The sequence below is a fragment of the Tetrao urogallus genome (genome assembly GCF_951394365.1).
Source record: "Tetrao urogallus genome assembly, chromosome: 1".
NCBI lineage: Eukaryota > Metazoa > Chordata > Aves > Galliformes > Phasianidae > Tetrao > Tetrao urogallus.
In genome coordinates this window covers 116,753,523-116,780,459 of record NC_136813.1, presented here as the reverse complement: position 1 = coordinate 116,780,459, position 26,937 = coordinate 116,753,523, and the positions used below count along the sequence as shown (strand labels likewise).

General features: G+C 41.6%; 1 protein-coding gene across 1 annotated transcript; it reads right to left on the bottom strand.

Moving 5' to 3' along the window:
* Positions 1-331: 331 nt before the first annotated feature.
* LOC306958596 (antigen WC1.1-like) lies at positions 332-21,425 on the bottom strand (the record flags this gene model as incomplete). Its single annotated transcript, XM_079550146.1, has 15 exons — positions 332-438; positions 1,945-2,097; positions 2,945-3,040; positions 3,842-3,979; positions 4,365-4,400; positions 4,595-4,909; positions 4,995-5,057; positions 5,793-6,107; positions 7,175-7,489; positions 8,237-8,554; positions 9,004-9,315; positions 10,089-10,403; positions 12,074-12,382; positions 15,573-15,887; positions 21,356-21,425. 15 exons carry the CDS (start codon positions 21,423-21,425, stop codon positions 332-334), a joined length of 3,177 nt encoding a protein of 1,058 aa, XP_079406272.1.
* Positions 21,426-26,937: the final 5,512 nt, after the last annotated feature.

Below are 26,937 nucleotides of genomic sequence, written 5' to 3'. Positions count from 1 at the left end.
AAAACCATGACAGAAACATACTTTCAGGAAAAAATCTTTAAACAGCTTTTAATAAGAAAATACCATATGTTGAAAAGTTACCTCAATAGAAAAGAAAAAAAGCAATGAAAATATTTAGAAATAAAAACCAAAATTGTCCATGCAGTCATGGGAAGTTTGAAAAACTGTCTTAACAATCACATTTATATTTCTTCTACATATGTTAACACTTCTCTGCAAATAAACCAAACTTATGAAAACTAATCCTAAATGCAAGCTTTTCTGGTTCCAATTAGCATTTTTGGAACAGTGATGTGTTACAGAACTGCTCAGTACTGCTCAGCGGTCTCATTCATTGTCCCAGCTCTTTGATGTCATCGTACCCTGTGTCTTCAAGAGCAGGGGATAAATCTCTCTGAGCTCCAGATGTTCTGTTTCTTGACACATTAGGACTCCAGTCTGAAAGCAATGAAAGGAAAAACACTGAGATAAATGCCCACTCTGCATGTGTTACGTCCCATGGTTGTGCAGCTGACAGCATGGGCTGTCTGTTGCTGCCTCCAGAAAGACTTGAGAAAAGCTTATTTTATTCTACTTTCTGCCACATATAAAAATATCCAAGGATCAAGCATACTTTTCCCAATAAACATTTTTAATGAATTTAACGATAATCATTTTAAATGAAAGCAATTATTCAATGTGCCAAAAGAACCCAATTCCATGTTTTACCACCTCAACTTTAAAAAGCATTTTTTGCTCTCTTTATCTGACATATTACAAACGTAATAGATCTAGCCTTGTCCTTCCCAAGAGTATGCCCTAATTTGGATCCTCCCAAGGCTACCACAGGAGAATGATCAACCCATTGTTGGTGTTTGAAATCTGCTAGGAGGATATAATTCGTCTTATAGACTGAGGGTGGTTACTGCATAGAAAAGTATGACCCTGCTAGCCCCCCCTCTCAGCTCTTCCTGAGGAGATCTCTGGGTCCTTGAGCCCTGCTCTCAGCTCCTTCCTCCTAAGGCTTCCCTGCTAACACTGGGATATCAAGTTTCCTAGATCTCTGCAGATAAAGTCTGTTCTCACTTGCAGTGTTTATAAGGAGAAAAACAACATAGGTGTAGATTACCTGCAGAAGTTGTGAGAACACCTACTGAATTAGTTGAAAGACCAGTCTAACAAGCATCTACCTGAAGTATAGGTAGATGTGAATCTAATGACATTCCTTAAGGCTAAGTGCAAAGTGTTGCACGTGGGCCAGGGCAATCCCAGGTGTTTATACAGACTGGGAGAAGAACTCCTTGAGATCAACGCTGTAGAGAAGGACTTGGGGGTCCTAGTGGACAAGAGGCTGGACATGAGCCAGCAGTGCAGAGGGGAGCTGAGATGATGAGAGGGCTGGAGCACCTCTCCTATGAAGAAAGGTTGAGGGAGCTGGGCTTGTTTAGCTTGGAGAAGAGAAGGCTCCGGAGAGACCTCACTGTGGCTTTCCAGTATTTGAAAGGAGAGTATAAACAGGAGAGGGTACAACTGTTTACAAGGATGGATAGTGATAGGACAAGGGGGAATGGTTTTAAACTGAGGCACGGGAGGTTTAGGTTAGATATTAGGAGAAAGTTTTTCACACAGAGGGTGGTGACACACTGGAACAGGTTGCCCAAGGAGGTTGTGGATGCCCCATCCCTGGAGGCATTCAAGGCCAGGCTGGATGTGGCTCTGGGCAGCCTGGTCTGCTGGTTGGTGACCCTGCACATAGCAGGGGGGTTGAAACTAGATGATCACTATGGTCCTTTTCAACCCAGGTCATTCTATGACTCTGTGATTTTATGGGATAGCATTTCTTCCTTACAGTGATTAGATAAAGTCTAGGTGATCTTTTGAGGTATACTCCACCTTGATTTTCCCTGAGGTTGGTACAATAACTATAGGATACGAAAATTAGTAGCAGTGCTCTTCTGGCCTCACCTTTCCATGAATCCTTGTTTCTGTCACATTCTTCTGAGACCCCAGTGATTTCTTGCTTATTCTGCTCAGAAAGAGAAGCATCTTCAGGTCCAGGAGCATCTGTTACATCATCATAACCACCTTCCAGGTTATTTCCAGGCAATGGTGAGATTTCTGAAACAGGATAGGTATTAATAGTAATAGGGATAGGTTTTCCACTAGAGAGAGCACTAGTTTATGATCCAAAAATAAGTCCTGCAATAACGACAGTAGTATAATAATGAATGGTAAGAAAATAAGGTTCCTCCTGAGGACTCTATAGTATGTCACAGTGATACAGCTCCAATAATTGTCATATGTTGTTGTAACAAGTAGAAAGCAGAAAACAATGTAGAAGATGAACAGGAATAGGACAAACATCTGGAACAATGCAGTTAGTGGAAAAATTTATGTCAACGTAGTCTTCCCCACTTTATTTCATAATTGCACAGTAACAAATTGCTCTGTGTCTATCTCTGTAAAGCACCTATTTCCTTGTATTTTCATTACTTTAACCACTCTCTGTTAAACTTCAGTGAAATAGTCTAGCTAAGTAGCTGCCCTGTGCTGTCAGCTCTGGATGTTTGGATACAAACTTGGGCCAAACCTTTGAAGAAAAATATTTGCAGTTCTTTTTCCCTGTCTCTCATTTTCCACTGTCTTTAGTGGGGAAATCAGTGAAACCGACCACAGATGCTAATGAGGGGAAGCTGCCATAAAACAGAGTTCTAAGAGAGCTTTCCAGAGCAGGTTTGAGTGTGCAAATGAAGACCAAAAAGTGCTGAATAAAGCCAGGTGCATGTTTACTTCAGAGCTGCTTGTCTGGGCTTGGCAGATTTGGAAATCTGAGGGTAGGAGAGAAGAATTATGGGAGAAACCAGAAGTTTCCTGGTAAATGTGTGAGCTTCACAGTTTCATACTGAGGCCACCAGAAGAAATTAGCTTTAGTTTGTTTCTCTTGATGAGAAAAAGACACACATACCTGAGAGGCCAGACATCCCTTGCTGTTCTTTCATCAGTTTGTAATCAATCTCCTCATAGACAACCTCATTGAAGGAGTCATAGGGTAGCCTGGAGCCTGAACATAAAATGCATGATCATTCACAGACTCTGTCCATACTCAGGCCATGGTCATGAAAAGATGGAGGGATCTAACAGGGTCTACACAATCTGGTTACTACACAAAAAGTCACTAAGAAGTGCTGGCTAAGAATAAGTATGGAGAGAAAGTTTATTTTGACAAAGAGACCTTAGATATTGGGTGAGGAAGCAAGTTTGGATTTGAAAACAGATCCATTCTATTTATTCCATCTCTGTGCATATCTAAGTTTCTTTGTTTTAAAGTTATGTTTTGTGTTATCTTTTAATAGCCCCTTCATTACTCAGGAGACTGAAAGCTTTCCAGACGCTTGTGGCATTTCAGGGAAAGATCTCATGCAGATCCAGTCTGAACTGGAGATACTACTACTCATTTGTCTGAGATCTAATGTGCTACTAGCTATGAGGTTTCCAGTTGCTGTACTGATTTGATATTCTAAAAGCCACCTTTAGTAAGGTGGCTGTCCTTGCTTGCATTTTTGCTGTTTCTCACTGGAAAACTGTTTCTCCAAATTGACCTCACTTTCCACTCTCAAGCTAGTTCCCCTGTCTCTGTTTCTTTCCACACAGGCAGGTCACTTCATGTATCCTACAGAGGAAGACCAGGCCCAAGACTCCCAGTAGTTGTCCTGGCTGCTGTCAGTTTCCAGATGTACTAGTGGACAGAGAATGAGTGAAAATCTCAGTGCAGCAGCAGGTGTCATTTACCTCAGCCACCCATCTCCCCCAGACAGCTAAAAACTTGCCAGCCATTTCAAGGAAGCATTTTATACCAACACACCTCTCTGCTGTGCCCTGGCTCTTTGGATCTGTCCAGCAAGAATGGCAAGAACCAGGCAGAGAAGGGCCCCCAGGATGATGCAGAGGATGACAGGTGCTGAAGCTCTCATGTTATTTGTCGCTGAGCGGTGGGGTGAAGCTAGATGGAAACAAAGAGGCAACACATAGGGAAGAACCCAGTAGCCCAAAGGCTGCTCCTCTGAAGTCTCCTCATGTGCTCAGGTAGCAGAGTGAGGCAGGTCACCTGCTGCATAATTTCTGCTCAATGAGAAAGAATTCAGCAGCTAGAAATAGTGCCACTCATTTCTCCTTTACAAAAGACTGTGGGAGATGCTTTCTAATGAGCTGGAATATCTCAGAATCACAGAACTGCAGGGGTTGGAAGGGACCTCAAGAATCACTGTGTCCAACCCCCTTGCTAAAGCAGGTTGATATATTTCTGATTTACCTGTTTTGCAGTATCAGTGACAGTGAAAGTCCCTAATTTGATGGGAGGAAGAAAGGGTGAAGAAGGAATGTTTTACCTGCTTTAGTGGAAGGTGCTGTTGTTTCTGTCACACCTACAAAAGGAAAGTGAGTCCAGATTAAGGAAGAGGTAACTGACAAGTAGGAAGAATATGTTCATATCGTTTGAGAGGTTCCTTCAGTCAGAATTATAAAGAGGCTAATCACTGGGATGGACAGATGGCATAATATCCCTCTATTCACCTCCCTCCCCAGTTTGTGTGATGAACCAAAGGACCATTTTACTAACCTGAGCAATCCACGGCAGCATCCTCCTTGTGATCACAGTTTTTGCCAAGCAAAGGCTTGGAAGGACAGTCCCAAAGTGACATTTCTGTTCCTTTACAGTGGACCTTCTCCAGCCAGATGGGACCTGAGCCCTCCCCAAAGGCAGCTTCACTCAGAGCAGACACAGCAGAACCACAGCCCAGTTGCCTGCATACAACATTAGCATCTGCCACATCCCAGGAATCATCACAGATTGTTCCCCAGGAACCCTGATTCCAAATCTCCACTCTTCCTGAGCACGCATCCTCTCCTCCTACAACACGTAACTTGTCCTTGTCTGCAGAATAAAAAAGCATCTGTATTGCCTGAATAGCAGTAAGGTCCACAGAGATTAATTAGGAAAAACAAGGGGGTAGAAGTACCTGAGCAACTTGTAGAGTTTGGACACTCAGTAAATGAGGCAGGAGTCATTGTTCCTTTTCTTCCTGCAGAAATTCAATACTGAATTAAATAATTCGATCATTCTCTGGAAAGAGTGAAGGAGTGTAAACTTCCTGAGTATTAATCATCAAGTGCATTTTTCCTATAATAAATGTGTAACCTATTTAGTAGTTGATGTAGTAGTTAGCATTTATTAGTGTTTGGCTATTATTGTATATTAAAAAAATCTTTAAACTCTCTGATGACTTTGTTTTCTTTTCTCTTGAAGTGTCTTTCAAGAGATCTGAGTTACCTAAAAATTATTTATATTTCAGTGGGAACCCACAGATATGAGATACTGTCCTAAAAGCAGGCACCAGAAACGATAATTTAGAACTGAACTAACATGCACTTGCACTTGGTTATATGCATGCATATGTATTTGTATGTATATAAGCACTGCTTTGCAGACATACATACAGAAATACATGTATGTCTCTAGTCTTCTTGAATAGTCTCAACTGAAATCTCACAGACTAATTGCATTTCACACATTTTTAATGTACAGATAAGCAGTGGCAGCATCCCATCAGGGATTTCCCTTGGATTTTAACACTGATATCATTTTAATTTACTCATTTTCAGCAGAGATGTAGACAAAACGTTTGCGCCAATTTCATGAAACTGAAAATAATATGAAGTGGAAACAGATAAACATGAGTAAGCATCATATTGTCCATGTATGCACGTGCGGATGTATGTATATTTGGGAGGTATTGCGTGGATGCATTTGTATTTACCAGTGCAAGAAATATGGGTCTCTTCTGCTCGGTTATCACATGACTGAGGATCCCAGGGGTCTGACTGACATTGCCACAGGGAGCTGTGTTGCTCAGCGCACTCAATGTGATCCAGCCATGTGGGCCCAGAACCTCTGCCATATTTGAAATCTCTTTCGATTTCCCCACCATCTCCACAGTTCAAGTGTTTGCATACAGTTACTGCAGTGAGTTGAGACATACGATTGGAGCAAATGCTCCCCCATGTCCCATTGTAGAAAACTTCTAGCCGTCCAGCACAGCCACTGCCATTCACCAGCCTCAGAGCCAGGAACTCTGAAAGTGAAGGCATAAAAATGGAATCAGATGACATGATTCAACACACATTTCATCGTCTTGTTTCCAAAGACCAACCATTCAGTAAGCATTACTCTTCAAATAATAGGGGCCACTTCCTCAGTGATTTTGACTGTTGTCCCAATCCAAGAATCCACAGGAGTGGCCGGTATTTTATCATTCAACTGATCTCAGGGCATACAGTTTTTTGGGGGGCTCCCATGACAGCTGGTCACACACTTTTCTGGAGGTAAGGAAAATGCAGATATCATACAATGGGAGGGATATTGCTCCCTCAGCCCTTGCCTAGAGTGGCCTACTAGCACACAAACCTCTTTGGCTCCTTCTTGAGCCCTCTCCAGGCTTTTGGTGCAATCCAAAGAGAGAATGAAACCGGATGTTTCCTCCTAATTGTCATGTAAATGTGTTTATTCAACAATATAAAAGCTGGATCATCTTATAGTGAAATTGGAGGCCTCAATTATGAGGGGATGCACTGTGTAGGACTTCCCTGTTGTTGGGAAGGCTCTCCAAATCCTTGCTGCAAATGAAGCTCCCCAGCAACTGCGAATCTGGATGATGGTAAAGTATTAGGGCAATTGGTGATGTATCTTTCTTAATGACTATTGCTATTATTCATGCAGTAACAATTAGGCACATTGCCTTGTTCTGTTTTATTCTTGCTGTATCATTGCACTTATTATCTCAGTGCTTTAAACTGAAGTAAAGATAAACACACTTCTTTAATGTGGTGTCTGTGACCTTTGTGCTGACCCTGTCCACTGGCAAACAGTCTGGCACTTGACAGTTGATGACCTCCTTCTGCACAACGTGCAGCCACAGCCCCTTGGTGTAGCAACCCTCCAATTTATCCCCGAAATCCCTCAGCATGCCCTTTTGCGTGTACATGTGTGAATGCCAAATAAGTACACCCTTTGTGATGATGGACCATGCTTGCAGACAGGAGAGAATAACAAGCTGTTCAAGCAAGACTCCACCAATTCTCAGCTTTCCCATTTGTGTTCTTTTTCAGCTCACAGGCTATGAAATGTATTTTTTGAACATACCTGAGCATAGGACTCCAGCGTCCTCTTTGTGTTGGCAGTTGTGATGACCCCATACCCTAGAGGGGCATGCCCAGATATTGGATTCAGACCCAGTGCAGTTCACATCATCCAGCCAGATTTGCCCTGAGCCTTCTCCATAGTAAGCAGAGTCTAATGCCTTGATGGCATATCCACATCCCAGCTGTCTGCAAACAACATTTGCATCTGATAGATCCCAGTTATCATCACAGATAGTGCCCCAGATGCCATCATGATAAAGCTCCACTCTCCCAGCACAGCGTTTTGTTCCATTCACCAGCCTCATCTGCCGGCTCTCTGCAGGAAGAAAATGCAACTGACAATATTGAATATATTGATAATGCACTGGTCAATTTAATGAGCATATATTTAAAGCACATTTGAGGCATCATGTTCTTGTTAGATTCCAGTTCATTTATTATGATTTCTTAGGTAGAATTCCTGTGATGCTAAAACCACATCAAGGCAAAGGATTACTCCTGCAATAGGTGAATGTTTAAGTAATTCCTGTTGGTTACTGCAAATGGGTAGCGGTAGTCTAGTCGTGGTAAGTATATGCAGACATCACCTTATTTTAGAAAGTCTGAGAAGCTGTTTTCTAATTAAACGCATTTAGATCAGAAACAGGTTCCGCAACAGATGCGTTAAAAATTAAGAGATATGTAGTAATAGTTGTTTGTGTGTATATCTAGTAAGACTGCATGTGCCTACACATATATAGAAGAGTCACAAAACCAAATCTATTCAGTTCTTTGATGTCAGTTCAAATGTGGATAGTCACTGACAAATTAGTGCTTTTACGACTTCTGTATTGTGTTATTTCTTTTTGATTCTGTGAGCTAAATTCTTTAAGAATTTCAGATGAAGAAAGAAATGTGTGAATTTCACTTGCTTCTTTGACTACCATTTATCTCTTAGTGTCTACAAGTAGGTGAGTTTCACAAGCTCTGATCCATGCCTATTTAAGATCTGGTAAGACCACAGCACAAGGTTGGCTAGAGAAAACCCTAGAAAGCATTCTGTTCTTTTCACACAGTGACTCACCAGAGCAGATCACACCAACATCTTCAGCAACTCCTGCTGACAGCACCTGAGAATGGGAGGTCTTGCAGAGCACTAGCCGAGTCTCATTTCCATCACACTGGACACTTCTTAAGCCCACAGGACCGATGCCTCGTTCAGACCTTGGAAGGTAATAGGCTCTCTTTGCTATTCCACACTGGAGCTGTCTGCATACCACATGAGCATCTTTGATGTTCCAGTCGTCATCTAGGACTCTGCCCCATATGCCATCAAGGGAGATTTCAACACGCCCATCGCAGCGGCTCTGACCATCTGAGAGTCTGAGTGATTCAGCAAGACCTGGGCTCAAAAGGTTTGGAAAACGCTATGAATAAAATTTTCTGCTGCTATCACAGTAGAAATAACATGCAGGGGAGAGATGGAAGTCAAAATTATATGATGGTAAAGAGTATTTCACACCAGTGATTAAGGAGATAGCCTGTGGTAAGGCTTTGATTGCTTCTATGCCCAGAAGATTTTGCAACAGGAAGCAAGATAGACATACCCAGCTAAAAGGTTAGATCCTCCTAGAATCAGGCACATCTAAATAATGTGATTTCCTTTAGAGTGAAATCCTACTAAATGAAGTTTTTATGCTGAAACTGGGGACAGAAGTGTGATGGGTGGGTAGTGAAGGAAGGAGAAGGACATTAAATATAAGCTGACATATACAACTTGGCAAAGTGAGATCACCAAGATTGCTTTGATCTGAAGTTACAAAACCTGAAAAGAAAACATTCCTAACTTACCTGAGCAAACAACAGTGGCTACTTCTTTGGCTGAACAAGTTGGATTGCCCAAAGTCACTTGAGCACAATCCCACAGGCAGGACTCTGTCCCTTCACAGTGAAAAGCATCTCTCCATACAGGTCCATTCCCATCCACAAAACTGTCTCCTGTCTGGATTGACTTTGCATAGCCACAGTTCAGTTGATAGCAGAGGACGTTAGCAGCCTGCAAATTCCAGTGGGAGCGGCAGAGTCTTCCCCATGTATCGCCATGGCGGATTTCCACTCTGCCTGAGCATGTGCTGCCATTCGCTAGTCTGCCCCCTGGGCACCCTGAATATAAGAGAAAATGAATACCAAGATGTCATACTGGTAACTGCTCATGAGCATGAACTAAAAACTGGCTTGGAAATGGAAATGAATTTTCCTTAGCAATAAGAAGAAGCAAAAATGCAAGAAGATGCAAAAGAAGAAAAAAAAGAAAAATGCAAAGAAGAAGCAAAAAAGTGGCTCCACTGGCCACAAGAATTTCCATACGTATAACTGGATTTTAGTCCCCCTGTTTTACTGAGAAGAATGATTAGAAATCAGAATCTGATCTCCTGCAATTTTTGAACTTGAGGCACTAGATTTCAAGGCTCTGAGTGAACCTAAACTACTCTGACCAGATGTATTTGTGTCTCTCAACTCAGGCCATTGGTCCAAGGACTCAATTAAGCCCGAACCAGGCCTTCAGTCCTTGCCTTAACTATGTGGTTGGTGTAACTGCCCTGTCTTCTGCTGTTCCTCGTTTTTCTCTACAGTTCAGCCCTCTGTGTTCGGATGCTTCAGACTATACCCTGATGGATGCACTCATATTGTCTCACCATCTGGACCCAGCTTGTTCTCTCCTCAGGAGCAGCCCTTCCCTTACTCTTGCCTGGCACAAAGAGGGTTTCATAGAGAGTGAGCAGCCTTGTGGTAAGTGCAGCCTCAGCTCCTGGAAATACCTGTAGCAGCAGGCTAAATACAGAGATTGGCTGTACAGATACCCTCTGGTTTTTGGGTCCATACTGTCTCAAAGAAGCCATTTTTCATTTCTCCTCTTAGCCCTTTCCATTGCTCACCTGAGCATATCACACGAGCAACATTTCCAGCAGGGCATTCGTTCTGATCTAGAACACTCACAGAACAGTCTCTTGAGTATGAGCCATTCTTCTTACAGCTGAATGTACCGTTCCAGAAAGACCAATTTCCTCTTCCAAAGGACTGTCCGTCTGGTATTGACAGTGCAACTCCACAGTCCAGATGCTGGCAGAGGTCATTGGCAGCTGGAAAACTCCACGAGTAGTCACAGAGCGTTCCCCATGAGCCTCCATGAAGAAGCTCAACTCTCCCTGTACATGTGGTACTGCCATTTGACAACCTGTATCCGCCATAGCCTGCAGGAATAATGAAGGACTTAAGCATTTGTATTATTATTTATTGCTATCACATTGAAAATTGTAAGAGAGATCTAGTCTACTAACCCTTTCTGTGTCCCAGGCTACTGGGTAGAGTGGTAGAACAGGAAGCACATAAATCAACTCTGAAACAATTATTTATCATCCATGCTGTAGCCCGTACTACATCACTGAAAGTCTTTTAACTCCTGAATTTCCTTCTCTCCTTCTCTGCTTTGTTCTCTTCTCCCCCCAGAGTGCTGCTGCTACTTTGTAGAATATATATATATATATTTTTTTTTTTTTGGAGAGACAATCTTTAAATTCCTGTCTTGCTTTCGGTGTGTGTTTGGGAAACACAGAATGGGAGCTACTAGTTGCACTTTCTCTCCAAGTAGCAAGTCCTCTCACATTAATCGGTAACCAGTTCAGTGCAATTCTGAACTTTCATGTATGTAACAGCACAAGGTACAAAACACAAAAGGTCATGTCCATCAGGTAATGATTCACAATTATTTAAGTATGATGTGGAGTGTCCTACTGCAATCCCCATGCAGTTGTTCTGACTTTTCATACTGTTATACTGCCTACCCTTGCCTCACTCTTGCACAATATTCCTTCTAACGAAACCTCTGAGCTATGAATCTTGCAGGACAGGAACAGGAGCCAAGACCTCTCAGTCATAGGCATCTTAACTAGGCTGTCTGGCTCCTCAGAGGGCTGCAGAGCACAACAGCCAGCATGACATTTCCAAGGCAGGTTTGAAACTGACTGCAGCCCTTTGACTGGAAAAGTCTCAAGGGAGACCATATCACTCTTTACAAATGCCTCAAAGGTGGTTGTAATCAGGTGGGGGTTGGCTGCTTCTCCTAGGTAACTAGTGATAGCACAGGAGGTAATGGCCTTGAGCTGTGCCAGGGGAAGTTCAGATTGGACATCAAGAAAATTTCATCTCAGGAAGAGTACTCAGGAAGAAGTACTGGAACTGGCTGCCCTGGCTGTTCAAGAAAAAGGCAGATGTGGCACTGAGTGGCATGATATAGTGGTCATGGTGGTGATGGGTTGATGGTTGAAATAGATGAGCTTAGTGATCTTTTCCAACCTTGACAGTTCTTTGATCCTATTTTACGATTCTGTGGCTGGGAAATGCATGAAATGAACTTCTTTCCATTAAATATTTGTAACTTATGCCTCTATGATTTTGCAGAAGTCTGTAGTTGTACCTCTCCCAGATTTATAATTAACTGAAGTACCAGAGTTTAACACACACAATAGCAGAGAAGAAAATGCATTTTGCCATGTTCCTGATTATCTGCTCTGGTCACCTCTTCTTTTATGCATATGAGAAAGACAAGGAAGGAATTCCAAACACTATGGAGCTCATACCTCTAATAACGTAAGAGAAATTACAGATCTTTTGAGATCTCCATCCATGGTGACAGAGTGAAATTGTCACAAAGGATGGATTAAATGCAGACTCTCAGTTGAATGAAGGAGATTGTGAGGCTGCTCTCTTTTACTCTTTTACTCCTGGCCCTTCCTTGAATCTCTCAGGCATAATAAGGGAAGAAGCCTAGAACCATAGAAATATGCAGAGGCTCAGAGTGGTGGGCTGCCAGGAAGAAAACGTGGGATACATATAAACTATATCCATCAGTCCAAAGTCTCACCTGAACACAGAACATAAGCATCATGAGAGCATGCCTTACTATGCTGCAATGTCCTGGGACAGTGTGCAAGGTGAGTCTCATTCCCCACACAGTGGAACTTTTCTTGCCAGATCAATTCATGTCTGCCTCTAAAGTGAGCTCCTCTCAAGACATCCACAGCCTGGCCACAGCTTAGCTCACTGCATATAACAGAGGCAGCATTGAAATCAATGTATGAGTAACAGACCATAGTCCAAGTTTCTTCTTGTTTTATTTTCAGGTGTCCTGAGCAGGCAGTGTCCCCACCAGACAGATGCAGCCCTGAGAAACCTGTGTGATGGGGAGAAGGAGAGAAGAAGGAGAAAACAAGAAAATCAGTATTGAATGTTGATTATGCTGGTCTAATTTAATTTCTCTCGTGCATTCATGGGCAAGACACATGGAATGCATGTCTCTGAGGACCAGTAACTTCTAAATAGCTGTTGTGGCAATATCTGTATGCTGCTGGCAAGAGAAAAATCAGAGGAAAAAAACAGCTTATGGGAATGTTTGTGTTTTTAGTACATGAAAATATAAAATCTTGAACAAGTGCTCAGAAAGCCCTAGAACAAGGGGAATTTTGAACATTTGCAACTTGTTTGAACAACAGTAATCCACAAATAAATAAATAAACACGTAAGCATTTACAAGTGTATGTTCTCAAGTCTTCACTATTCAAAGGAATAGAAGACTGAAGTGCCTCAATAAGAAGAAAACCTGTATTATACAAATATCAAGGGATTTCCAGAAGAATATAGAGCAGAGTCAACTACGAAACGCCTCTATAGTGTGAACTGGAAGTCTACAGGTTTATTAGTTCAAGTTCAGCACTGCTGATTCCCCTAGGCTTTGTTGAACACCTTTGCACATCACTTCATGAGCTTCATATTTCTGGAGATCTCGTTCAGGCAAGGCATACTACATGAAAGTTAGCTGTGCAGACCCTGAGTGAAGCCCATCTCAGTTTTGATCAAATGTGTCAGCTAAGGCACAGCAGCTTGAGAGAAACGACCTGTCCTGAAAACAGCATTGCATTGCTTTTCTTCTGTGGCATTGCACATTGTAGTAGTAGACTTGCTTCCACTCAGATGGGGCTACATGTAGCCAAGCTCAGTGTCTATGTCTCACCTGGTGTTTGTTTTTTTGTTTGTTTGCTTGTTTTTAACTCCACTCAATAACATTTTTGAAGTTCTATAGGTCTTGCATAAAACACTGTTTTTTTCTTTGGTGTTTGCATTTTATTCAGCTCCACACCACCTCTATTAGCAGTGAAGTACTTCATATCATAACAGTTCCACCACTGTTCATGGGTGAGATATTTATTTTATATGCTTTTCTTCTCAGCGGATGTAATATGGAAATAGTAATGGATTTGTTTTTGTGCAGTACAGACAATCACTACAACGAATTTATAGCTGTGCAGGTGCATGGAAAATGTTGTTCACATGAGCACCAACGGTGCAGTCAAGGGAAATCTCAAGTTTATCAAGAGTGACTCCACAGAGCGTGGGAGAGTTTGTGGCTTTGAATCAAAGGAGAGGCTAGTAAGGCTAATCTTGTGGTGGGAGTTTGTTACAAACCACCCATTAAGGTGAGGAATTGGGTGAAATCTTCTATAAACAAAAAAAGAAAATCTCCAAATCACACATCTTTATGCTGTCATTGGCAAAACTACTGAGCACATAATGTGCTTAGTTTTCAGACCCTCACTTCAAGGATATTGGTTTTCACAAGCATGTGCAAGGAAGAGCAATGAAGTTGGTGAAGGGAATGGAAGATTTATGAGGAGCAATTAAGGGAACTAGGATTGTTTAGTCTGGAGAAAAAGAGGATGAGGGGAGACCTCATTGCTCTCTACACCTAAAAGTTGTCTCTTTTATCATATGACTAGTGATATGACACAAAGGAATGAGCTAAAGTTGTGGCAGGGGAAGTTTAGGCTGAAAATTAGGAAGAATTTCTTCACAGAGAGTGTGGAGAACCATTGGAATGGGCTGCCCAGGGAAATGGTGGAGTCCTCATCCTTGCATATATTTAAGAAACACAGACATGACATCTATTTGGTAGCAAGGAGGAACTTGCTTGGTTGGGGTTACAAAAATCTTTGGTAGCCTTTAGTCACCATGAAATAGTGGATTTCCAAATATTGAATGGGGTGAGAAAGAAGAAAAAGTGCAGAGCAAACAGAGTTCAGGAGAAAGAATTTGACCTAAATAAACCCATGGGATGCAATGCGGTTTATCTAAACTGACCAACTTTCTTTCAAGTCCACTCTCTCTAAAAAGAGGCCATTTTCAAAAGGTTGTAGAGATGATATCCCTAGCAATAGGAAAAAGGCAGATGTTGCACTCATCTTCAGAAAAGGATGAAAAGACGACCTGGAGAACTAAACTACAGGCTGGTCAGAGAAAATCATGGGGTGAGTATTCTAGGAGCATATTTCTAAGCAGGTGAAGTGAGAGGTGAGCAGGTAAACAAGGAGAGTCAGCATGGATTTTCCAAGAGTAAACCATGCCTATGTGACCTGATTGCTTTCTCTGAAAAAAGGACTGATTTGTGAATGATGGGATAAGAGCAGTACATACCATTCACCTCAAATTCAACAAGGTCTTTGAAACTGTCTTGCACAATTTTTGTGTCTTGTAACAGTCTCAATGAGTGAATTACTAGATGGGCAAAAAGCTCATCAGTCAGCCTCAGATTGTAGTTCTTAGTGAATTGCACTCAACCTGGAGGCTGGCAACAAGTGGATTACCACTGTTGTCTTCCCTGAGATCTGTTCTGTTCTGTATCTTCATCAGCATCCTGGAGAGCTTGATGGAGTAAACTTTTACTGAGCTGAGATAACCTCAAGGGCAGAGCTGCCATTCTGGCAAATACAGGAGGAAGTAGTAAGTTGACAGGAACCTTATGAAAGTCAAAAAGAATGAATGTGAAGTCTTGAAGAGAGGAAAGAACCTCTTGCAGTGCTTCAGGGAGCAAAACCAAGCACATATTGCAAGCAAAAACACTGAGCATACACTGGATTTCTTTGCCATTCCAGAAATCCCTATCTTAGCTTACAGGAAGATCTAAAGGAGGAGGATGCTTGGATAGCATAATACAGAATGTTCTTGCTTCCCCATCTACACCCTCTCTTTAGCTTCCTTTCCTGGCCAAAAGCAAGTTGATTATTGCTCTCATGTTGACTGCAAGAGGCATGGTAGAAAGAAATGGTGTTTCTATTTCTGTTCTGTGTGATTTACTATGTCTATTTCTGTTCTATATCATTGCTGTGCAAAGGCAAAGCAGACACACATTTGTGGTCAGCAGAAGTTTTAATGGTTATTTGGGTTATACTTATTTGGGTTCAGAGGCCATGGAGGAAGTGTTACCTCTGTGCTGACCACATTACTAGACTATCCATTTAGGACAAAGATTGATCTGAGTTCCTTTGTATTGTGGGAATTGCTCTATTATTAAAGGTTATATAACTTCTTACCTGAGCAGATCACTCCAACGTCAAAATAATGAGGGCAGGTAAAGCCACCCCAGCCTGCATGAGGGCAGTTCCAGAGAGCAGATTCATTACCACGGCACTCTACTCGATACAACCATGTAGGTCCAGATCCTTCTCCAAAAGGAGCTCGGTTAAGGGCCTGAACAGCAGACCCACATCCTACTTGCTGGCAAACAACCTCGGCATCTTCTGTATTCCAGTCACCATCACAAACAGTTCCCCACCGATCCTCATGTTTTACTTCCACTCTCCCAGAGCAGGGGCTAGTTCCATTTATCAGCTTCAATTCATCATCCCCTTCATAAACAGAGACAGAAGAGGGTTATGAATATGACAGTCTAATCATTACAATCTTTTGCAGATGATTAATCAGATTCTTATTACTCCTAAACCTTATTTTTAAGAATCACTTTCTAAATAGTCCCATATAAAGTTCTCGTTTGTTTTGCTTTCGGGGTGTTACGTGTGTATTTACAAGTTTGAGAAAACTGAACTGCTAAAATGTAAGTTATTTCTAATTACATGCAAGCTGTCTCTGCTCCTGACATGTCAGAGATGGAAAATGCCAAGAAATGCCCATAGCCTGTGCCTCATAAGGGCTTCAGTAGAAGTTTCTCCTTTCTTTTTATTGTTCTTCCTCAATTTCTTCCTCTCAGACAAACTATTATTTGCAACTAAGTGCCCCCCAAAGTCTTTTTTTTTTTTTTTTTTTTTTTTTTTTTTTTTTTTTTTTTTTTTTTTTTTTTTTTTTTAAATACCCTGCCATGGACACAGTCCTCCTGGTCAGGGGTACATGACAAGAAGAGATGTCTCATGCAGATATCGTCATGGGCTGGTGACCTGTTCTGGGAGATGCAGCAGGATAAGCAGAAGATGGGCAGGTAGGTAGGTATTCATCTTGTTCCTCATGCCCCACCCCCTCTTGATGTAAAAATTATCCTCAAAAAATCCTCTTCTTCTCTGCTTCCAGTGCCTGCTGCTCTGTGATCCTCTGTTTCCAGGCCTATTTCTCTCCACTAATATCAAAATTCCACTAATATTTCAATTCTTCTACAAATTGTTCCACACAATATTACACTCCGTACAGAGCAGATGACAGTCCGACAGAAGAGGGAAGGCTCACATGAGGTTTTCTTGCTTTATTATTTTGGACTACTACTATAAGAGCTTCAGCTACTATACAGAAGTCTAGAAAAAGGACCTAAGAGCAAGAAAACACAAGAAGAATTTTATTACATTCAAATGCAGGAATGATTATGAGACATAGAAGCAACTCATAGAAAATAAAGCTACACCATAGCCTGCTTGAGCTCAGAAAGCAGGATAATAGATTTGAGTTGTATTTTACAAAGACATCAGGAAAACAAAGGTAGATAGTCTAGTATGTAATTACATGAGAAGAAAAAACTGTTCAGGAATTGTTTTTTTTTTGTTTTTGTTTTTTCCCCTCAAAAAGTCAAAGGTTTTAAGATAAGAGTTTTGGAGCAGCTTCTCCTTAAAAAAAAAATTCTTTGCTTGACTAAAAGGCAAAAACATTGAGTTAGTATTCTGAATCCTAGCAGACAGTAATAAATAAATAAATAAATAAATAAGGCACTGAAAACAAACAATGAAACAAAAAATAAAGATACCTCCTGCAGATTCCATTAAGAACAATTACTGTTGTATTGAAACAATAAAGATGACATTCAGATCGTTAGGTTTTGTGTTAGAAAGTTCATCTTCCCATGCAAAGGAGCACAGAGAAACAAAGGCAGGTGGGGAAACCTTAGTAATCCAATCAGAGAAAAAGGCTCCTGCTGTGGCACTTCCTGGGACTATCCCAGGATATGGGACACTGTATGAGATACAAAAGAAAAGCACCCAAAGATCGCTTGGGAAGGAGAAAGTATAGCACAACAGAAGGGTAAATGGACACAAGGGACAAAAAGGCTGCTTCTCAGCTGACTTGTGCAGCTATGACCTGCGCTGTCTGTTTCTTTTTACTTTATTCTGTGCACCTATGTATGGATGTACCAGTGGCTGGTGCCTTCACAAGAAGGAACTTTAAGAACAGTTTTATCAAGTAATGAGAGATTAAAGCAGTGATAACAAGCCTTAAACCTTGGGATAGACCTTGGGATAGAGGCTAACCTCAAATGAAGCATGCAATTGTTTGCTTGACAAACATGCATATTTGAATTACACACAATACTGAAATACTTGAGAGGCATTTTATATTTCATAGTAAAAGGAGCTCTGGTGATTTTGTTCTGGAACTGAGAGTCTTGGGGCACATTTTTTAAATTGAAGTTTGCTCACTGACAGTTAAATCATTCAGTACTCGTGCTTGTCTGTTACCAATGTTGGGTCCTTGTGTAATACTATAATGGGATGATAACAGTAGGGTGGCAAAGTCTCCGACTACAGCAAATGAGAACAAGCCCAAAGGCAGCAGCCACAGATGCAGGAAAATAATTGCTCACCTTTGGAAGGCCTCAGGTAGGCAGGGATCTCTGGCAGGAGATACCCTCACCTCCACTGCCATCCCTTAAATGAGGTCTGGGAAGGAGTGAATCCTGGCTACATTCCTCCCATTCACTCAGCTCCCCTGAGTTGTCCCTGCCTTCCCACCAGGTGCTCAATTATTGTTTCAGGCCATGAACTAGTGCCTCCACTACACTTGAAACAAACTTGTTGGATATGATCTGTCCCCTTCTCAAAGAGAAAACTTAAAAGGAAAAAAACCTGTGTGAATTGTCATCTCCAAAGAAGACGACATGGCTGAAAATTAAAATGACAAAAAACCTACCATATGTGGGACCTCTATATTTCCAGGTGAAAGATAGTAAAAGATAAGTACATGCAAGGACCAGAGATTCATCTAAAACTTAATTAGATATGAGTTTCAGCATATAAAGGAACGTGAAAATCTCTGAGGGATGCTAGTAACTTCTTTTGGAGCATGGAAGGCCACTCAGGTTGTTCACATATCTAAATGAGGGTAACAGAAGAGTCAGATAAGAAGACTAACAACTTTGACCCCAAACCAGAACTATTTCAAAACCTAGCTTACAATGGAAAATTAATCCAAAGTTTATAAATAAGATTTGATCTGACTGTCAGTGCCGAGTTCACTAACAAATCTTATTGGCCTTGACTTGCCTCAGCTGGGGTCTCCACCCATGCATCCTGCCCATATCTCTGGGGCTCCATTTAAGAATATGTCTGCAACTTTTGTCACTGCCTCAGATGCATTGTAGGTGTGCTTGCATCCAACTTAAACGCAGCTGAGTCTGGCCACAGTCTCTATAATATGCATGCTGACCTGCAGATTGCTGCCATCACTGGAGCTTGTCCTGATCTGTATAGCAACTTCCAATTTGACTTTGAATGTGCCGCTTCACCATGAACTTGTTTATGATCTGGGCTCTTACTTGAAACTCACTACTGCCTTGCTTGCCTCTCATAGGTACTTGAGCCTGGGCCCTTACTGGTGAGACCTACGTCCTGCTGGCCATGTTATCATGGGAGCAGATGGCATTGGCTGTACCCTTGAAAGATACTTGTAGGAGATCTAGAGAAGCGACAGTTGCAAGCTGTCTAGAAAGACACTTCTCAGAGTAAATCAATGATAGTATCTGATTAGCAACAGAAAAGCAATTAAATTTTAATAAGACCCTCAGGTTTTTCCTGGAAGAGTTCTCAAAACAATACGGATTTGGAAGCATCACATTCTCTCTCTTCCTCAAAGGAGAGAGATGTTCCTACAGATCACACTTCTTGCTGTCATTTGACACAGTGAAACAAAAATAAATCGTTTTGCTTTTTATTTTAAATCAAGTCTAATTCCTCTCAATTCCTCGTGTCAGCGCTAATGCAGAAATTGATAAAGCTACTTCTTTCAGCAACTAATCATAATCTCTTTCCAAAGCAAACTGCTAGCAGTAGTTGACTAAAATGCAGTTGTCTCCATCCGCATGTAGTCTGATTGTCTCCTGGTTCAGAGGCAGATAATATGGCACTGACACAGAATTGCTCTTGTACACAGGCAAAGGTTTTACTTCTGTGCTAATACTGCTGCACTTCCCCACAATTTCCTGTCTGTCATTTAGATTCAGAAACATGAAGAGATTATTCAAGTGGATGACAAGTAGCAACATCTGAAGATATTTTTGTACAAACTGTCTTCTTTTCTCAAATTTCCTGAGTAAAATTCTCTCAAATACTTAGCACAAAGAGCTACAAAAAGCCTTTGTACTTGAGACGTATTTAAAAACAAACATTTAATAGAGAAAACATTTATAAATTGAAGTCATCATTCATTATTAAAGGAACCAGATAACCTATTTCTGTTAGCCACATTCAGGACTAAAACAAACAGATCCTCAATTGATTAATCTGTTTCTCTGCACTTGAATATTTAAGTGCAGAATCTGACATACTATTTTCAGCACATGACAGAATGCAGGGCTGAATGCAGAGGCAAAGCTAGACAAAACATACCCAACAATTTTTAATACACTCTAATTGAAACTGTCATCTGTTGAAATCAATCTATTGTGATGTTTTTTATGTTACCTATAGACATATTACCTCCACTCACACTCCACAGCATATCCTAACAAGGACCAAGTTTAAATTCAGTGGTACTAGTTACAGGATGAGGTTCTGCTTGGGTAAAAGGGTGTAAAATTTGGGCTTGTTCCTGCTAAAGACCTGGTTCCCCTCGCAGACCAGGAATAAGAATGAGGCATGCAGTTCTTTTCCCAGGGTGCATGCATGCCTATCAAGATTTCAGCTCACTTCTGATGTGCTTCTGATATTGCCTGCACTCTCCAAAGTCCCTGTGGACAAACAGGGGGCTGTGATAGCGTGGAATATGCAAGTATGGTCAGAGCCAGAGCAGATGCGTGGGTTGCCAGTGCTGATAATGGGGTGTCAATGTAAAACTACTCCCATCTACATTGTAAGGCACTCTTTTACTGCTTCCTCTTATTATAAAATTGGCAGATAACTTACTCTTTAGTACAGTTCTGCTACAGAGATGTCTAAATACAAGTCTGTAATATTGCTGTTCACACTCCTTTACACAGAAAGTCCCACGCCACTTCTTCCCATCCATTTGCATCCACACAACTAGTGGGAGCCTCTAAAACTAGGTCTCTACTACATTTAGGAAAGTATCAACCATGAAATCTTATTTTCATCATACAAGGGTGCAACCATCAGGCATAGTGCTATGTTACTAACTCCTTGTGTATAGAGACAAAAATATGAACTCCAAAATCTGGTTCTTATAGTTCATTTCAAATATATACACGTAGCCCTACAACAGCATGGAGATAACTAGTGTTAAAATTCAAACATACAGGAAAATGGAAGGGAAGATACTACCCAGTCAAACACCACTGCACACAGCAGCATTTTAACTGGGTTTAAATAAAGACCTAGAGTTATTGACTCCATCTACACAAAGCTCAATGGAGGAGACAAGACAGTAATAAAAAATATCCAGTAGGCTTCCATTACAGCTCAACTGTTCACTGAACTTGGACTTGAACTCTGTAAAAATGTCAGATAGCTAATATATCAGTAAAATATAGAACTCTTACAAATGGCTTATTTTTTTCCGCCAGGATCACCAAGGAGTTTGAATTAAGTACAAATGTATTTAAACACTTTCTTGACATTTTGCCTTACAGACTAATGGAATAACAACCAATTTATACTGAATTCACATTCTCTTCCTTAGCCAAGTACCTTATGCAAATTATTGTACTTACCTAGAGAAACCTGAATGGTGAGGAGAAGGAGCCACAACACTAAAGATGAAAGACATCCTTTCATTGCCATCCTTACCGTGGCTGGATAAAAACTCTTTGTTAGGCACTATATAGACCAAACTCTCTGCATGCGTGTCTCTCTGCGTCAGAAATAACTACGAAGGAGGAAATATATAGGTTCACATCCTAGCATGAGCTATATGAAGGAACCAATAGAAATATTGTTCACCTTTTTAGACATTATCAGCAGATAATCTCAAATCTGAAAGAACCAAAACCTCCAATAAAATTTGAAAGTTGTACCTGTGACCATATATGCGGAATGTCTGCGTTTCTAATGTCACCATCGAGATCGTCATTTCACTATTGGCATCAACCTGTGGTACAAGAAGAGTAATGTGTAAAATGGTTATTTCTCAACTGATAAAGCAATATGGAAGTGCAGAACATTGGTCTCGCTTTGGAATGAAAAAGGGAAAGAGAATTCTTACATTTGCAATTTATCAATCTCCTTGGGAACAACTGTGCTCTCATCATAAAATCCAAACAAGAGGGTCTTACTGCTGGTGGTAGCATTGTGAATAACAAATGACACTCTATCTTTGTGGTGAGGATTGCTCAGGGTTTCCTTATTTGGTTAAAACCTGAGGATAGTATGGGCAGAAGCTTTTGAAAGACCATCTTCCTTAGGATACAACTTACAGGACTTCCTGTCTTCTCTGCACTGGGGCATGTCGCAGCTGTCTGTATCATATCCTTTAGCTCTATATCTGAGACTGCGTACCCATAGTGGGTATCAAAGCAGGGGGGAGGAGGGGGTTCCTGATTTGCCACAGGGACATGATCGAAGTCCCCTTAGAGATGAATACAGGAGTCTTGATCGTGATGTCTGCAGGCCATGTACCTATTACCAGCGGGACTACTTATCTCCCAGCCTCCAATAATCTCCCCCAGCGTGCAAATAGTTCACACCATTTTAGTCCTACTTGCATCTTCCAAGGTCATTCTACTTCATTGGTACCTGGTTCTAGGTTCTCAGGGGCAGGGAGCAGAAGATTATTTTCATTGCAAGTTTGGGGTCTGACCTGATCATCAGGCTGACCTGATCATTATGCCCATAATTGGGATCCTAAGCGGGGACACCAGTGTTGTCAGTAGCACTTCAACATCTTCAGGGCACTGAGTCTGCTGTTTCTAGGCCTTTCATTTGGGTCTCACAGGGTTTCATGGAGTCTTTTCACCCACCCTCACATGGCCTGAGAGTCTGCCTTCAGGACAGACTTAAGAGTGCCATCATAATGTTCAACAAGGCCTGCCCCAGTTGTATCATATGGAGGTGGAATCACCACTCAATGTTGTTTTCTTCTGCACGGTGCTATACCACTGCAACAGTGAAATGAGTACCTTGGTTACTCATGACTTGAGGTGTCCCATAGGTGGCCATCAACTTGGAGAGTGCCTTGACAGTGTATGCCTGGTTTGCTCTTGGCCCTGGATAGGCCTATTGTTCTTTGTGCAGCATTACGCAGCTTCTCCTGTAACCAGTGGGTGATGTTCTTCGATTGAGGATTCACCATCCACAGAACTTGAGCCAGTGTGCTGGCTTCATTATTTCCTGGAGAGTGTAGAGTTTGGTGGCTAGAGATGTGGTAGACATTTATGGTCCCGTGTTTAATCACATTCCATATGTCTAGCCACATATCTCTACCCCAGATATGTTGGGCACAAGCAGTCCATTCCTGGGTAGTCCACTGTGCAGTCCAAAGAGTGAATCCTGGTACACAGCCCAAATATCTGTGCAGACATTCAGTGTACCATCACTGGGTTCTTTGGTTATAATCATCCACATGGCTAGCAGTTCTGCCCACTGAGTACTCTGACCATACCACTCTTCAAATTAGATGGTTTCAGTAGAAGCATGGCATGCCACTGTTCTCCACTTGCTTGGGTTAGACTTGCTGGATCCATTCATACACCAGGCATCTTCAGGAATGAAATATTTATCTTCCTGAAAGGGACTCTTCTCTGATGGAGCAACCATTGTCTCTACTGGCATGTCAGTGAGTCTACTGCCTTTTCCAATGCCTCTAGCGAGTCAGACATCAACATGAGATCATCAATATAGTGGTACATTTCGATGTTATTAGGAGTATTCCACTCTGCTAAGTCATGCGCCACTAAGTTCTGACAATAAGTTGGCGAATGTACATACCCTTGTCAGTGGGACCTGTATGGGAATACTGAAGAATGCATTTGTGAAGTCTATGATACAACAGTAGGTTTCTATTTCCCTACTCAGTGTGTCCATCAGGGGGCCAATATCAGATAGAGCTGCATGAATGGGCAACCTTGACCTTATTCTCTGTAATCCACTGTCATTCTCCTTATGCCGACTTCCGTACTGGGCATATAACTATGTGCAGGTCTTATGATTCCCACTTTTTCTAGTTCCTACACTGTTCTTCAGATTTTCTCTTGCCCACCCACCTGCCCACCTCCCCCTCCCAGCTGTCTATAATGTTTAGTATTAGTAATCTGGCACAACTCTGTCAGATGAATAGGCTGTGTTTCGCATGGCCTCTTAAGATCACCTGTGCTACTCTGGGGCTGGGGCAACAAACACAATATACTCCCAGACTGGGAGATGCCCAACCCCCAGCTTCAATCATATCTGTATTACAGGGATGGTCTGTCCTCAGAACTCACCAATCATCATCCTGTTCCCATGAAATTTAGTTAGATCACCATAAATAATTAAGGTTTCTGCACTCGTGTTTCCTAATGCCATCAATTGCTGTACATTGTTCCAGGACCAAAAAGTATGTAATTCAAATCAGAGAATGTAGGTGCAGGGGGGCTGGCATGCCCCATCACACAAGTAACTGTGAAATTGCCTATTCTTTTTCCTCAGGTGGCTCAGGTCACTTGAGGAGGCTTTTTCCTTTTGTTAGGGGCTATGAAATCTTCCAAGTTCCATGTTCTCGCTGATACTTGTCCAATAATACTTACCCCTGTTTCGTTGAGGGTGTTCTAGAGTTTTCAACTTTCCTCCAGCTGCCTCCATAGCTGAAAGAGGATATGATTGGTTTGGCAATCAATTTTTGCCAATAGAACCCCAGTCTGGATTAAATCACTAAACATCTGTTTTTGGGACACCTGTATGGGCCCCAGTTGAGAAGTTTGTGGGGCAGGTCTCCTAGTTTTAGTCACAGGGAGGACCTCAGCTCCTCCCAACATCTGGATATTGTGCCTGGTCCAAAGGCACTATGTTTCTCCTAGATCTGCCACCAATTGGGTAGTTTGTTGAACAACAGCTTCTGAGGCTACCAAAGGGTTTACTATGGACATTAGTGAGCCTCTGGTAGGGAGGCACTTGTTCTAGAATGAGATCCCTCATCACTGAGGAGAATTTCCACTAGATCTAGACTCTCAGACTTGTCATCTTAAATCACTTCCTTCATTCCTGGTTCTCTGATATAACTTTGAAGTCTCTCTGTCAAAGTCCGTAGAACAGTATTTATTGGAATATCACTTTCATTTAGCCACACAATCCTACATGCAGCCATTATTCATTAAATTAAAGAATTACTTTCATCATTATGCATTACAATTACATACAGTCTTTGTCTGAGGGCCAGACGTACGTGATAGATACAAGTTTAGAAATCTTTGGTCCATTAATAACCACACTTTCGGCCTCAAAGTCCCATAACCTCAAGAACTAAGCTGGCATGCTCTCTAGTGATTTCTGTTTAAATCATTGTAATAGATCCATGAGTTCGGTGGCCTTGTATGGGTGCATGTCACATGTAATGCAGTGGGGGCAGGGGGCCACTTCTGCGGTGGCAATCGTGCTGGTCTGTCTTGGACTTCCTTTGTTTTTTGATTTATTACTGGTCTTATTTCTAGAGAATGTGAGGTTCCTGGATCCTCTCGTTGGACTTCAGTCATCTTCATTTTCCTTTTATTTTAGATTCAACTATGATCAAAGGATCCTGTTGATTTAAGTCCTTCTCTCTTTCTAATGATAAAGTTCTTCATTTTAGAGGGGAAATGCCATTTGAAGATCATGGAATGGCCTGTGTTGAAAAGGACTATAATGATCATCTAGTTTCAACCCCCCTGCTAAGTGCAGGGTCACCGACCTCTAGACCAGGCTGTCCACAGTCACATCCAGCCTGGCCTTGAATACCTCCAAGGAGAGGGCATCCACAGCCTCATTGGGCAGCCTATTCCAGTGTGTCAAAGGTGAGGCGGTTTACCACCTCGGAAGTGCAACTTCATTTTTCAGCTGCCTGATATGGGCTTTTAAAAGCTCATTTTCATCTTTCAATCCTTCCTCAAAGGAATGATATACATTAATTGCTAGCAGTAGCAGACATGCTATAGAGGATGTCACTACACCTCTTTCCTCAGTTCTTAAGAATATTTGATCAAATTTATTCAAAAATTCTGCCACCTGCCAGCTTGAAAGGGGATTTGATTATGAGACCATGCAGCATAATAATAATAATAATCTGTACAGAACTCAGCCATTGGGAATCCAGGGAATTCAGGGTTTCACCTGGGAAGTTCCTCCTGTGAGGCATTACGGGGTCCCAACAACCAGCCAACACACTCTCCTTTTAAGAAAAATAAAAGTCTTAAATTCATATGCTGCTATCATGCCTGCCTGATTCACCAAGTGTAACACAGTTGTAAGTTCATCAATGACAGCAGAGCAGCAAGATCCCAGGCTGCAGTAAGTGAGGGTTCCCTCAAAAGCAACAGCCATATGCAAAGAAATAAGGAAGAAAAAAAGGGAAAAAGGGAAAAAGCTACTTACCTTCAGAAAGCTTCAGGTATACAGGGATCTCTATCAAGATACCCTTCTCTTCACTGCCAACCCTTATCCTGCCAACCCTAGATCCTGGCTCTCTACCCCTTCCAGTTATTCAGATGCATTACATGCACCTGAGCTCCTCTTTCTTCCTACAAGGTACTCGATAATTGTTTCAAGCTGTGAGTTAGCATTTCCACTACAAATACCTAGTAATGTTTTACAAAGAACTTTGAGGATGTATTCTCACTTGACCTGGATGTAGCATATTTCTGTCTATATAATATTTTCATATTTCTATATAATTGATAGGAGTTACTACAGGACTAGCTTGACTGTACTGAGAAAATATTGACATAAAATGGCTGCTAAGTACTTACAGGAAAAACTGACTGCCACCCTGGAAACCAGGCATAGGAGCTAGGATTTTGGCCTAGAAGCTTGGCCTGGGAACCAGGGACATCTTTGTGGGTTGCTGTTGGCATCCTAACAACTGGAGACATTCTGAAGACCCTATTGATAAAACAAGAATTTGAGGAACACCATCATCTTGGAAAGGAGGCAGTTCTGAGAAATTTATCATCTGTTTCCTTAAGAAAGGGGAGTGAGACAGTAGCTCTGCTTAGCTATCCATTGATGTTAAAGCATCACACTGCCAAGGAGGATGCTTCAAGATATACTGCTCCTTGAGCAGCACTCTTGGCTGTGATGTAGTTTGATGACAAATAAAGCTGCCAGTTCATTATGTGTCTTCCTCAGCATG